General features: G+C 38.5%; 1 protein-coding gene across 1 annotated transcript in view; it reads right to left on the bottom strand.

The window, feature by feature from the left end:
• Nucleotides 1-13394, bottom strand: part of CTNNAL1 (catenin alpha like 1) — a 61137-nt gene that overhangs the window by 38610 nt on the left and 9133 nt on the right. Inside the window, exon 2 of the mRNA XM_086609149.1 lies at nucleotides 2171-2360. Within this exon, the coding sequence (XP_086465275.1) occupies nucleotides 2171-2360 (190 nt within the window). The remainder of the gene's footprint in view (nucleotides 1-2170; nucleotides 2361-13394) is intronic.

Genomic DNA, 13394 nt, shown 5'->3' with positions numbered 1-13394 from the left:
TATGAACAGATCTACAACATCCTCCATTCTGAACAGCAAGGGCTTTCTGCTGCCCATGCCATTGGAACAGGGGATTCTTTTATACAAGTATATACTCTTGGCTATAATTGGCCAGGAGATTTTATTGGCTTGCTTGGGAACACCAAAGTTGTTAAAAATGGCATGTGAGCAACTGTGTTCAGAGACTGAATTCAGAGGACAGTTATTCATAAGAATTTATCTGCACAAAGGACTGTCTTACGTTGTCCAGCACAGTCCACAGAGATAATCCTGGCACAAAAAAAAACCACCAAAGAACAGCAGCAAACATGTTTGATATACAGAATTTCCCAAGTAAGTCTTCCGTTAGATCTCAAATGGATATCTCAGAGAAAATAACTGACCCATGCCAAGCTAAATGTGAGTCTTGACAGGAAAGTAAACAGTCTATATCTTCACTCCTCTAGATTGAGGCACATGACTGCATAACAGAAAATTAAACTCACAATGCAAAAAAGTATAGCCATTCGGTGAGAGAAAATACTGCCGGCTATTTTTAGGTTCTGAGTTCCTCCTGGATACGCTCATAGGGAGAAAAAGCACTTGGCCACAGCATAACTGGCAAGGCAAGACAAAGATCCAGACTGCACTGCTCTTCTAGCAGCTGAGATTATGGACATGAACTTTGGCAATTTTGGCTTGTCAGCGTTTTACTTGGATCTCTGAAGAGAAAGCACATGCTTCACAAAACAAATGGAATGTTTTCAAATTAGGACATTTCTATTTGCAGCCAAGTTTACTGGAGCGACTAAGAATTTTCAGTCTGAAGTTTATCTAGAACAGTCCTTCAAATCACAAAAACAATCATTCATCACTAGCATATTTCTAGACATTGCAGCTCATTGTTGAGGGATTCTCAGAGGATTTCTTTCTTACAGTACCATGTCCAATTTCTAAGCTTTTTCTTTTTTTTTTTTAATTAAAAAAAAAAAATAGTATGACATGCAACCCTAAAGTTTGAGGCCAGCACAGTGATCCAGCAAGAACTATACCAGTTAGGACAGCAAAAGGCAAGTTTCTCAGGCTTCTGAGGTTATATAAAAGACAAAAAACAAATACACACCCACGAGTCCACTGTTTAACTGAGTAGATCAATTTTAAGTAGAGTAATCCATGTCTTGGAGTAGAGCACTACTCCTTTCTGCAGTCATCAAGACATTAGCATTGAACAGTCATTTATTTGCCTTCATATGTGGAAGGTCAAGATTGTCTCCCTGAAGCCACAGTAAGCAGAAAGCCTGTCACACCTACAGGTACTTCCACCTGCTTAAACAGGAAAAGCTTCAAGTAGAATTTCCCACGATCCAAAGGTATTTGAAGGAAAAAACAAAAACCCAGCACCGCTAACAACAAAAGGAACATCCATCAGATGTCATTTCCTTGAAGGCTGCACTGCAGATATAAGAATATGCATCTACAAAGAGCCACTGACATATAATGCAAGGAATAATTCTTAATATCTAGGAAGGTAGTTTCTAGCATGACACTGACATTCTCTTACAGTATCAGAGAATGTAACCCACTGTTCGCCTAGAAAGAGGCTTCTGAGGGGAGGAGGGTGACAGCATTTAATCAATTAGGCATACTTCACATTAAATCCATACACACGCAGAAAGTTTGCAACAAAACTTGGATCCAGCAAAAAGGCAAGCACAGTGTGTTTTTCATTCTACTGAGCAGAGTAATCAGATGACTGATGTGAGTCATCTTACCGAGTCCTGATGAAATATGGGTTGACACTGACCTTCATTCAGATATTCAGACTTAGAATGCAGTGACCTCAACATCGTAACACTCAAATTACTTTAAATACTCCACTGTTTTAGCTTGAGAGCAATAAACTCTAAAGTTGTATTCTCAACACTCTGCTCTTTGTCTGTAGTAACATCATAAACCAAAGAGCAGTCAGGTGCTTCCTTTTGGCAAAAGATCCTATAAAAAAGCCAACAATTCCATTCCCTGTTCATAAGATTACAGCAATTTAAGTGACAAAATCAGGTAACAGATCAGGCCTTGAATGAAGCTGCAGAAGAGGGTTAAGCAATTAATAATCAAGTTCTTACATTATTCCTGACTCCAAAAATAGTGTGCCAAAAACGGCACAAGCACAATTTCATGAGTACCTACGTACCCGCTCTCCTTGCCTCGATGCAAGCAACGCTCATTTCCTCTTTCAGTTCATGATTTTCGTTGGCTATAGCTTCACCTACGGTAACAAATCTTCCAACTGCCAGGTTAACTGCTTGGCCCACTCGCTGAATTGCTTGCAGAGTCTTGTCTGAACGCTTTGGTTTATCCTTATGATTAATAAGAGTAGTAATCTGTGAACAAGAAGAGTTAATTATTAGAATTGTATGCAAGACGATATTTTAACTTCAGTTTTAAAGGCAGTAATACATTTTTATCACACCACTAATAAAATTTAGTCATGAGGTATCATTTAACTTCTCAGAGAATTAAAAAAAAAATTTGGAGTATAATTAAGTTTGCTCATCTGCTGTGATCTCAGCTTATCTCACATCTCAAATGAATTGAGGGATTATTTTTTTTTTCCCTCCCATTTGCAGTATTAAAACAAGCTGCCCTAGGTCTCTCAACAGGCATTCACACTACAAACACAAAGTTGAGAAGTCCAATAGCAGACACATCATCATCATTTTGGGTTTGCCAGCACTAGAAATCTTAGGTAAATAACTGCCAGGTTACACTGCCAGGTAAATAAACACACTCATCAACTAGGATTCAGGAGCTTTGGCTCTTTTTACTGAAATAAGCCTTTATAAATGATGTTTTATCCAATTTATTAAGGCAGGCTTTAAGAAAGAATAAGCAGTAGCACAGCCTTTACACAGAAAGAATCATTTGTCTTTTAGCAATGATCTGAAGCATTCAAGCCCTCCTCCCATTAAAATATCCACTATACTCATAAACACCCTCAATTACGTGTGTTTTCTAGAATTTAGAAAAAAGTTGCCATTTAGATGCAAGTTATCAGTAAAACAATTTGTGAGGACATTCTTATTCCAAACTCTATGTCTTGCATTGGCTCTTCTGCCCAGTACTACATCACACTATACATTCCTTCTTGGATCACACTGACCAGAGATCGGCTGCATGCAGGCTGCAGGAGACTGAGGATTTGCCTAAAACACCAAACATGAGGAAATAAACAAAGAGATCCCTCTCCCACCCAAAGAGAAAGGTAGGATTGCAGAAGTAGCTTCTGGACCAAGGCATTAAACACAAGAACAGTGTTGCAATCCTGCCACTCAAAGTTAACTAATTACAAACTGCACCACAAACAGTATAGGAGCTTTACATTTTTGGTATGGCAATCGTTTTCTCATAAGCCACAGGACAGAAGCTGAACTTTGTAGCTTCAAGTATCCTAAACTAGCATAAAAGCCATTATTGTTGCCAACAAAGATAGTCCTACCTGTCCTTGCGTCCCTCTCTCATTTATGCAATGAATTTATCTGATGTGGATTAAACCTGGGTTGTGAAGAAGGTGATGTTTGTTATTTTAGACTTCCTTGTAATCAGTTCACAGTACAGATCACTCTATAGCTGTACAAATACTTTTGGTGGGAAAAGGCACAGACTGAAGAGAGAAAGATGGGCAGAAGTGCTCCTTTCAGCAGCAGTGTGGGTTTAACATGCCCACAGAACTGCATTGTGAGCTGCATTCCCAGGAGCTCAAAGATGTACGCTGACAGAATCTCAGAATCATATGAATTACTTAAGCATACGAAGACCTCAGCTGTATCAGCTTAATTACAGATGTCTTCGCCCGTTCCTCAAAAAAACAAAAATCATCATTCACTCATACATTCTCCTACCAGTCAAGCCTACCGCAGGACAAAAGCATAGAAGCTGTGTCTGTAATGCTCACATTGGATTCAAGGACAGAGCAAGCAGCAGTGTAGGAACAGTTCCACTTCATAATTTGATCACTGCCCAAGGCTTACCCTTCACATATCACCAAGTTGTATTTCTGGGGGAAAAAAAAAAAAAACACAGCAATATTTTTTAACACCTGACTGGAGCTGGTTCTGAATGCCAGGAGTTGATTTAGTCAAGTCTGCAGTATTAAACTCTTTGCAACGGAAAATGTCTATACTTCATAAAGCACTTTACGCACTCCCCTCCCACCAAAAAAGAAGCCAGAAAAAGCTAAGAACTATCCCAATAAATAGTGCTGCCTGATCGAAGAACTCCTATGGGAACAGAAGAGTATTTTGTCCTGGTACAAAACATTACGACAAAAACGCATCATCTGCCCACTGACTTCTTATATATGCCCTACTTGTCCAACTTGTACTTAAGCCACAAGCTCTAAAGGAAGGACATTTTCTACAATTCATACAACAAATCTGTCCCCACAAGAGTCCCCTGGTTCACCAAACTTCATCCCCAAAGCCTATGAAGCCCTGATGCCATCCAGTGAAAACATCGTTTCACGATGAAAACAGTCTTATTAAAGAGTGAACTAGGCAAACATCTGAACATCTTCAGGTTCATTCTAGATGACGAATGACATTCCCCAAAACACATAATTACCATCACTTCAGTGGAAATTCAGATTAATGTCAAACGGATATTAAAAACAGCTGTACTATGCAGCTCTCCTGACTTCTTGCATTGTATATGCTTCACATACACCAAACTATCAAATACCTGACAGCAGCGAATCTAACAATCCCAGCTGGCAAATTCTTGACTAGTCAGGGGCAGCAAGCTGACAGAGAGGATTAGTTGAAATGCTGAAGATCAGTTTGATAGATGGTCACAACTTTGTTTCCTCAACTGATTTTTAAGCAACTATCAACCCAACGCTACGCAAACAAAGGGCTAATATTACATTCATACAGTTACTGACTTCTCAAAAGTATATATAAAATAACACTGGCCTAAGACAAATAGAATACTAGTTGGATACAGGTCCTGGCTGCCAGTTTATCTCCCACAGCGTTTTATACCAACAGAAGTTTAAACATGTTCTGCATGACCCTGAAAAAAAATGAATATGCAACCAACACTGCAGAGTGAAAGGAATCCCACTTTCTCTCACAAATCATGAAGGGCATTTTAACCCCGCATGTTACTGCAGAGTTATGCAAATGATAAAAATCATGAAGATGTCACAGTTTAAGTTCCTTTAATAAAGTCTTAACAATTTCAGAAACATTCATTGGACACACAGGTGGAGTTTACAATTCTATCACTTCTTTAGCACTCCCTTCAGAAGGGATCATCAGCTTTGCAGGAAAGGGCACCCCTGTACCCCTCCACATAAGGTGAAGCAAGAACCAGCAGCTGTTTTGGCAGGTCCACCACCAGCATCATCTTAACTTCATGAAGTTCAGCACAGCCGAATGCAAGGTCCTACACCTGGGTTGGGACAATCCCAAGCATCAATGCAGACTAGGGGATGAAAGGATTGAGAACAGTCCTGCAGAGGACTTAGGGGTACTGGTGCATGAAAAATTGGACATGAGCCAGCAACATGTGCTTGTAGCCCCAAAAGCCAACCACATCCTGGGCTGCATCCAAAGAAACGTGGCCAGCAGATCAAGGGAGATGATTCTGCCCCTCTATTCTGCTCTTGTGAGACTCCACCTGAAGTACTGCATCCAGCTCTGGAGTCCTCAGCTTATGAAAGACACGGACCTGTTGAAGTGGGTCCAGAGGAGGGCCACAAAAATGGTAAGAGAGCTGGTGCACCTCTCCTATGAGGAAAAGCTGAGAGAGTTGGGGCTGTTCAGCCTGGAGAAGAGAAGGCTTCAGGGAAACCTCACTGTAGCCTTTCAAAGGGGGATTATAAAAAAGACAGACTTTTTACCAAGGACTGTAGTGACAGCACAGGAGACAATGGTTTTAAACTAAAAGAGGGTAGATTTAGATTGGACATAAGGAGGTTGTCCAGAGAAGCTGTGGATGTCCCATCCCTGCAAGTGTTCAAGGTAAGGTGGGATGAGGCTTTGAACGACCTGGTGTAGTGGAAGGTATTCCTGCTCACAGCAGGGGAGCTGTACTAGATGGTCTTTAAAGGTCCCTTCCAACCAACCCAAACCATTCTGTGATTCTATGTTCTACTCTAGACATCCACTGGAGTAGCTTGTATATGCAGATTAAATCCAGTTTGGAACCCTAAGGTTACACACAGCAGCTGAGGCTTTGCAAATACCTCCTGGAATAACAAACTCTTAGTCAGGTAATATAATTTCTTTTCAGAATGGCTAACTTAGGGCCACTACAGTAACTCTCAATATTAGAATGGAGGGAAGTTTGTTGAGCTCCATCATTTCTTTTCCAGAGAAGTCAAAACTGTATGGAATGCCAGTTAAAAACAAACATGAAAGAATTAAAACTGAAGTTGGTCAAGAAGTTTGAAACATATCAAGACAAACAGCTTCATATAACACCTATTTCAAGTGTGATCAACATTATGTAGCAAATGCAGCCTGTACCAATATGCTAAAAAAAACAACCACCAACTAAATTTACATGAGATGTTTATTATAAAAAAGTAAGTAACAAACAACTTGGAAATTGAAGTAGGTAAGTCATGATGAAAGAAAGAGCTAGAGGAAGATACAAAATATATTAATTAAAGGAAAAAGGGCTACCTTTGGTTCTAGAAACATGAGTTAGACATACACCAAATGTAAAACACTTAACGTCAAAGGCATGACAAAAAGTTCTTCAGAAACAGATGAGCTTCTCATAATCTGCCACCTGCAGAAAAAACTGCTATGCAAACAAGGAAAATGTACAATTCTGAGAAATATCTTTCTCTTTCCTTCATGCAGTGCTAAGAATGACAGGTATATACTCAGGTATATCCTCCATTTAAAATAAAGTTATGAAAAAACAGAGGTAGTAGCAACTGCAGTTTCAGATTCTTTTCAAGACTTAATCAAACTTATAATTAACAATCAGGGTTAAAAAACTAACAAACCAGATCTTAACTAAGCAAGGAGAGGAATTGCACTAGTATTTTAAGTGACAAACCGAAGAAAACTGTGATGCTATTAAGCAGCACAAAGATTATTTAACCAGTTCAGACCATAGCAAAAAAAAACCCCACAACCAAAATCCCACAGCAGTACAACTGGAGGAATGTTGGGGAGAGGCATACAATACCATTTGCTTCAGTATACAAATAAAGCAATGACCATTCAAAGGCCAATAAGATAAGCTTCTAAAATAAAGAATAAGCAATGTTTTGCTCCTGACTTTTAAACAACATTTAAAACAAAGATATAAAATTTGACACGTTAAACAGAGAAAAGCAAAGATCCACAAGAAGCCTAACAAGGAACTTTCTCAAAACGAACAACCACCTTCCTCCAAAGATACCTACCCTAAGAGCCTATATAAAACTGAATTAGTGAAAACTTGCAGTGTTTAAGGATACTTTAGATTACAAAGAATTGCTTTTCCCCTGCAACCCATTCAGTGGCAATCAGACCAGAACTATTACTGTTATGTTTCTTTCAGGTTTTTTTTTAAAAGGAAGAAACTCCTATGACTCCAAGAACATTATTTAAGATCTCCTTTAAGTTTAACACCTCCTAAATATTTAATTTGTTGTATTCTGATCATGTATCACCCAGTCACTAACATTTGTGGTGTTTGGGCAGGAGTTAACAGCTGAAAAGATTACCTGCAAGTCTCTTTGAACAAAAGTAATACGTTACACGCTGTTTACTTAAGGATTTACTGATCAGGTCCTAGAAAGGAAATAGTCCTTTTGATGGTATTCATCCTCTGTTTAACGCAAGCTCTTACACTATTTCCATGGAATGCTTATCTGAGATTTGAGACAATCAGTTTAAGGAGTGTGCAGTCTCAAGAAAACGTCGGTTACAATCTTTTGTTGCTTTTTATGAGCAGCCCCAGAAAAATGGCTTTTTCCCCAAGTATTTTACTGGAACTAACATATATGGCCATAATATATCAAGACGTACCTCATATTTAAGAAAACAAGCTCATTCTTGGCAGTTTTTGAGCAGCTGTTTTCAGAGCTCTTTGAGGGCCTTCAGATACTGGCATTTAAGTTGTTATATGCTTCATGCATAGGAAACATCATGACAGCATGCTTAGCTAAAAATATTCTAATGTCTATTTATTATCAGTGTAATTAAGTCTCGCATGACAGAATTAAGTGATACTTCAGAGACTAGGTTTCAGAAAGTATTTATAGACAACTATAAATAAATCAGGGAAATGTAGCTATTTCACAGCCACTGCTACAAATACAACAGTTAAATGAGAAGTCATGTTGGAAGATACCCTATCCGACTTCCTTCCTGGATAAGCACCCACATTGTACATAGCATGATTTAGACTCTCAAGAGCAGTGTTTGTTACTGCCTCACACTAATCACTTTCCCTGCTACAAAAAACATTTAAGATGTTTCCTCTATGCAACAAGGATTAGCATCCTTAGAGTAACAGGTCCTCTTCCACTTTGTGTATTTTCTGCTTTCTATCTTCCATTGATTTCATAACAGTAGGAAATTCCTTTCTGAAAAAAAAAAAGTAATACCAAGAATGGAAAGCCTTTGCTAAGAAAATGCAATAGCACCACATACTAGGGAAGAAGCTACAAACTTTTACAATAGAAGTGTGCTGTAAAGTAAATTTAGTTGCATTTGATTGGGTATGTAGAAAACCTGGTCAAAAACATCTTTCCCACTGCTCATACTTTTATTACATCTTGAGTTTGGAGGTGAGGGGGAACTTTTAACATACGTTTTAGGTACTGTCTCTCATTAGATCTTGTGTAAGGACAAACAAGTCTTCAGACTCATTTAGCCAGACAGCAGCACACGTTGTTCCAACACCCACATCTGCTACAGAATACGACCACATGTGAGACAGCACAGAAACAGCAGCTGGCATTTGACATCCAGTCCATAAGGGCTACAAGCAGAACTGTCACGTAGACTTCTCGTCACAAAAGATGAACCTCAGGGATCTTGAGAGGTGAACAAGGACTACTTGCTTACCTGTCCTAGAAATCAAAAATCTCTTAAGATTAAATGCCTGCCCAGGCATTATTACTAAGTATTTTCTACAATTTCAAGCACTAAAGTGTTTTTCAGAAGTCTGGCTAACGTGCAGATTTTTAGACTTGGAAAGCCTTATCTGCCTACTCAGATTTCATTTTGCAGAAAAATCCCACAAATAAACTTTGTAGAAACTCAACTTTGAAAGTTTTCAAAGGCTGGAAAAGATTAACCAAAACAAAATGCAACTGCATTAACTACTAATGTGCTAGTTAATGGTGAGAACCCATGTTCTATTTATCCTGAAAACATTATTTGAGAAAAGCCTCTGCTTTATGGACACTTGAACCAGAACAGTTTCTTCTACATGTCAGTATTCAAAAGGGGCAACCAATCCCTTCTTGCGGAAGTTGCGCAGACCTGAACGCATCATTCAGGATCCTCAGTGACTACTTCTGTAAAAGGACAGCTTCCAAGAAGAAGTGGTATGATCCTGCTACCCCCTGTTTACGTATTTTCCTCATCCTGCTTATGCACTGGTGTCAAGAAGGGCAGTACAAATACACTGCGTGTCCAGGACTGCTGAGTTCTGTTACACTTGCGGTATTGAGACTGTTGTAGTTGTATCTTTACCTGAAGGCTTTTTACAAGCATCTTCTCATTGCTTTTGTACACACCTTTCATAAAAGCCTTCAGGGAAGCAAATGAAATAAACTACTTTAACAACCTGTAAGCCGGTTCACTTGTCTGCGGGCAAATGCAAACATGCTTAGAGAAGCCTCAGGCAATCTTCCACAGGTAGTGTCTAACAAGCTGATAAGCCACCTCTGAAAAGGAAGAAGGAACAATCCAGGACCTGCAGTGACAAGTAGAAGCTGACAAGCAACATAAGAACACCCCTACCAAATCAGACCACTGATAAACCAACCCAGTATCTTACCTCCTATAGTACCCAAATGTGGGTGCCTAGAAAAGAGCATGGGAATAAAACAAGCTAATAAGACACTAGCTATACCACGGCTGGTACCAGATTTTCAGTCAACTGAAAATCGTACATGTCATTTTAAAACACTCCAACATTTAATTGTTAACTTCTCACAAGCACAATAGCTTCAACAGGTAGAAAATATTATTTGGATGGGGTGAGAACAGTCCTCTTCACCTCCTTCAGATCGAGGCTTCAAAACCTACTCTTTGTAAAGTTTGCCAAGAAAGACAAGAATACACAACTTGAAATTTGAATACACACCTCAGATTATTAGTACCATTGCTATGTGCTTGTTACACATTCTTGGAATTGTTAAGAGATCAAAAGAAAGGATTCAACTCACAGCAAGACTGTACTAGAGTAGTGAATACCCTTTCCTTGTGCTGAACGCATTCCTAGAAAACCAAGGGCTCTTTAAATTTCAAGATCCAAACCAAACACTATCCAGAAAATTATTATCCAAAATGTGATACAGATGAACTTGATCAATTGAGATGTAGGACTCTGACAAAACCAATTTATTTCCTCTACTTTGGGTTATTTTGAGTTTGGGGATTTGTGGGATTTTTCAAAGTAATGAAAACTCTGGAAACTTCAGATTTTTTTTTCAGTGAGACTAAATTATACCCCACATTTTTTGCAAGTTGTTGTGAAAAAACTCCAAAGAAACAAACAAACAAAAGAATGAACACAACTAGCTAGTTCTCATAACTGGTAGATTCTTTGATATTGTGTGGAGGTTTCAATTACTTTAATAGCGCTACTATTAGCTATAATTACTAAAATACTTTAGTTACACTTTAGTATCATTATTCTAGAGGAGAAATACCCTCACTTTTTAATGTTTACTTTTCACAGACTCCTTAAAATCAGAGATCCCCAGCAATCTGCAGATACGAAGCAGAAAAGCACACAAACTAAACTGCACTCCTGCCATCCTCCCTTCTTTTTCCACATACAGAAGAAGGGAAGGATCACTGGAGAATGCTCAGTGAGGCTTAACCACTGACCAAAGCTAGCTCCTTTACTCTGTCATATGCCTTACAAGTCAGAAGACTGCCCTATCTTCCCCCCCAAAAAGGATGTCTTCAAAATTTCTATAAAAATGAGTGACAGTGATAAGGATCTTCACTTTCAGACTACTCAAATTTGAGCTTCCTTCTGTTTTTGAAAAGAGGTCTGGAAGTTTACAGACTGAGATTTGCACCTTTGAGCAACTTGCCACGAGTTGGCAAAAACAGTTTTTCAAACTGAAAGTCCAGTTTAACCTCTTCTGATTATATGATACACACATCAACAAGTAGACTGAACATCTGAAAATATTGTGTTTATCTATCATAAAATGCATCAAAAAAAATTAACGCATCATTTTTCATTGTGAATTAGCTTTCTAACTCAACTGCTGTCTTGAAGTTTGCTGAAACACACAACTACCTTACTAGAAAAAGTGAACATGAGCTAAACAGACCCAATAACTGGTTTTAGGGGTGTACAGCCAGTATACTTTCCTCCCCTCTTGTTGCCTTCCAGTTCAGTATCTTCTTACTCAAATTGGTAGATTTCATAAACAAAGATATTACCCTTTTTCATTCTGCACTTAGAAATCCTGGTCTTGAGCAAGCCTAAGTAAACAAAACCAACTCAGAGGGAAGTTCATTGTTTAAAATGTGCTTTCAGACGCGGTCAAAACAGATGCAGACATGTTTTCAGCACCAGAGAGATGCAAGTCTTAGAAATAACTCCATTTACTAACTTGACCAGGTAACCTCAAAACCAGTGACTGAATGGCAAATGATTATTGTGGCTGTCCTCCCTAACTTGCCTTTTTTAATGCACCTAACCTTCTATGGTTTCTGCAAACAATGTCCAAGCCAGCTCTGAGCTGCTTATTCAAAAAAAAAAGTCACTGTTGTGGAATTGGAAATTTTTTCAGACATTGTAATAAAGGATGTGACAGGGACAACACAATGATACCACTTGCAGTTGAGAATTCTTTCTGTTCAAACCAGGATTGGCTCCTGAAGATGCAGGAAGAAGTTGCTTGTTAGCCCCCGGCACAGGCAACTGCACTGGCACAAATACCAGCCGCTCAAACCATTTGGCACTGCATGCTGCAGACAGGAGGGTTCCTCCAGCCTTTTTTAGGGAAGGCTTCCTTAGCAGCATTTTGACATACCACTTCAATTCAGAGCAACACCTGGCATTTCATCTTGAAGAGCACATACTTGCCCTCGGGATTAACAGTGTGCTCTGGGAAAGGCTATGCAAATCCAACTACTATCCACCTACAGGAGTGTAAAACAAAACAAAAGCCTCATACAATCCAGGAACCATTATCTTTCTTACTTACGTTAAAGAGCCTTTATATTCTTTTGATTGCTTCCTTGAAGAGCTCAAGGGCAACAAAAACTCATTCAGATGGAAAATTTAAGAATATGTAAACGTAACATTGAGCTACAGAATCTTTGATAATTAAAAAGGAACATTCCATACATTGGTGTAACTCCTACATGTTAAGCACTTGCAACTTTGGACAGTATTACCCTTCAAAGTAATTCTGACACCTGTGAAGAAAAGAACCCACACAAGAAACACCACCCCAAACCCTCGTTTACAACACTATGCTACTTCAGCACAATTTTACTTTGTTATTTGAAAATACATGATTTGTGTAGTTATCAGTGATTATATTCATTCTGCTTAATGTAAAAAGTCAATACAAAAATGTTTCTCTAAGACAAAAGCAACTGCATAATTTTTTATTTTTTCATATACTTCTGAAAGAATCTTAGGATTTGCTCATACATAATTTTTGTAACTTGTATTTAGGAGTTGTCTCACCATTTGAATATTCATTTTATATATAAAACCAAGAAATCATCCCATTCAGTATCTAGAATAGATTAACAGTTACAAGTTGGCACTAGAGTCTAATATAACTACTCATTTACCCCATTAGCTTTAAACAAGGCTAGTGATGGAATGCAGCACAACTCAATGAGTAAAAATTATCGTTTAAGGCTCTGTCTAGCAAGAGTTATGTTTTGTCAATGAACTAATAAACATAAAATAAATCCATGCAAAAAGCCATAGGCTCATAGTACCATAGAACAGTTTCACCAAACTATAATCAGAGTTGTTTGCAATCACTAATTCATAATTCATCCTTTGGGGATTTCCCTACCTAATCTGCCTAAAACCGTCTGTTAACAATGCTGAGGAGCAAGAAAGCTGCTCTAATTCTCTTTGTGCAGAATCACTGTGAGGCAGTTTTGATTTAATACTCATTCTGCTGGAGAACTACAAAAATTTGTTTAATCTATAGAAAAGTCATTAATCAGATTCATAAA

The sequence above is a fragment of the Tauraco erythrolophus genome, chromosome 3 (assembly GCF_009769465.1).
Source record: "Tauraco erythrolophus isolate bTauEry1 chromosome 3, bTauEry1.pri, whole genome shotgun sequence".
NCBI classification, from domain to species: domain Eukaryota; kingdom Metazoa; phylum Chordata; class Aves; order Musophagiformes; family Musophagidae; genus Tauraco; species Tauraco erythrolophus.
This window is presented reverse-complemented; position numbering and strand designations above follow the sequence as displayed.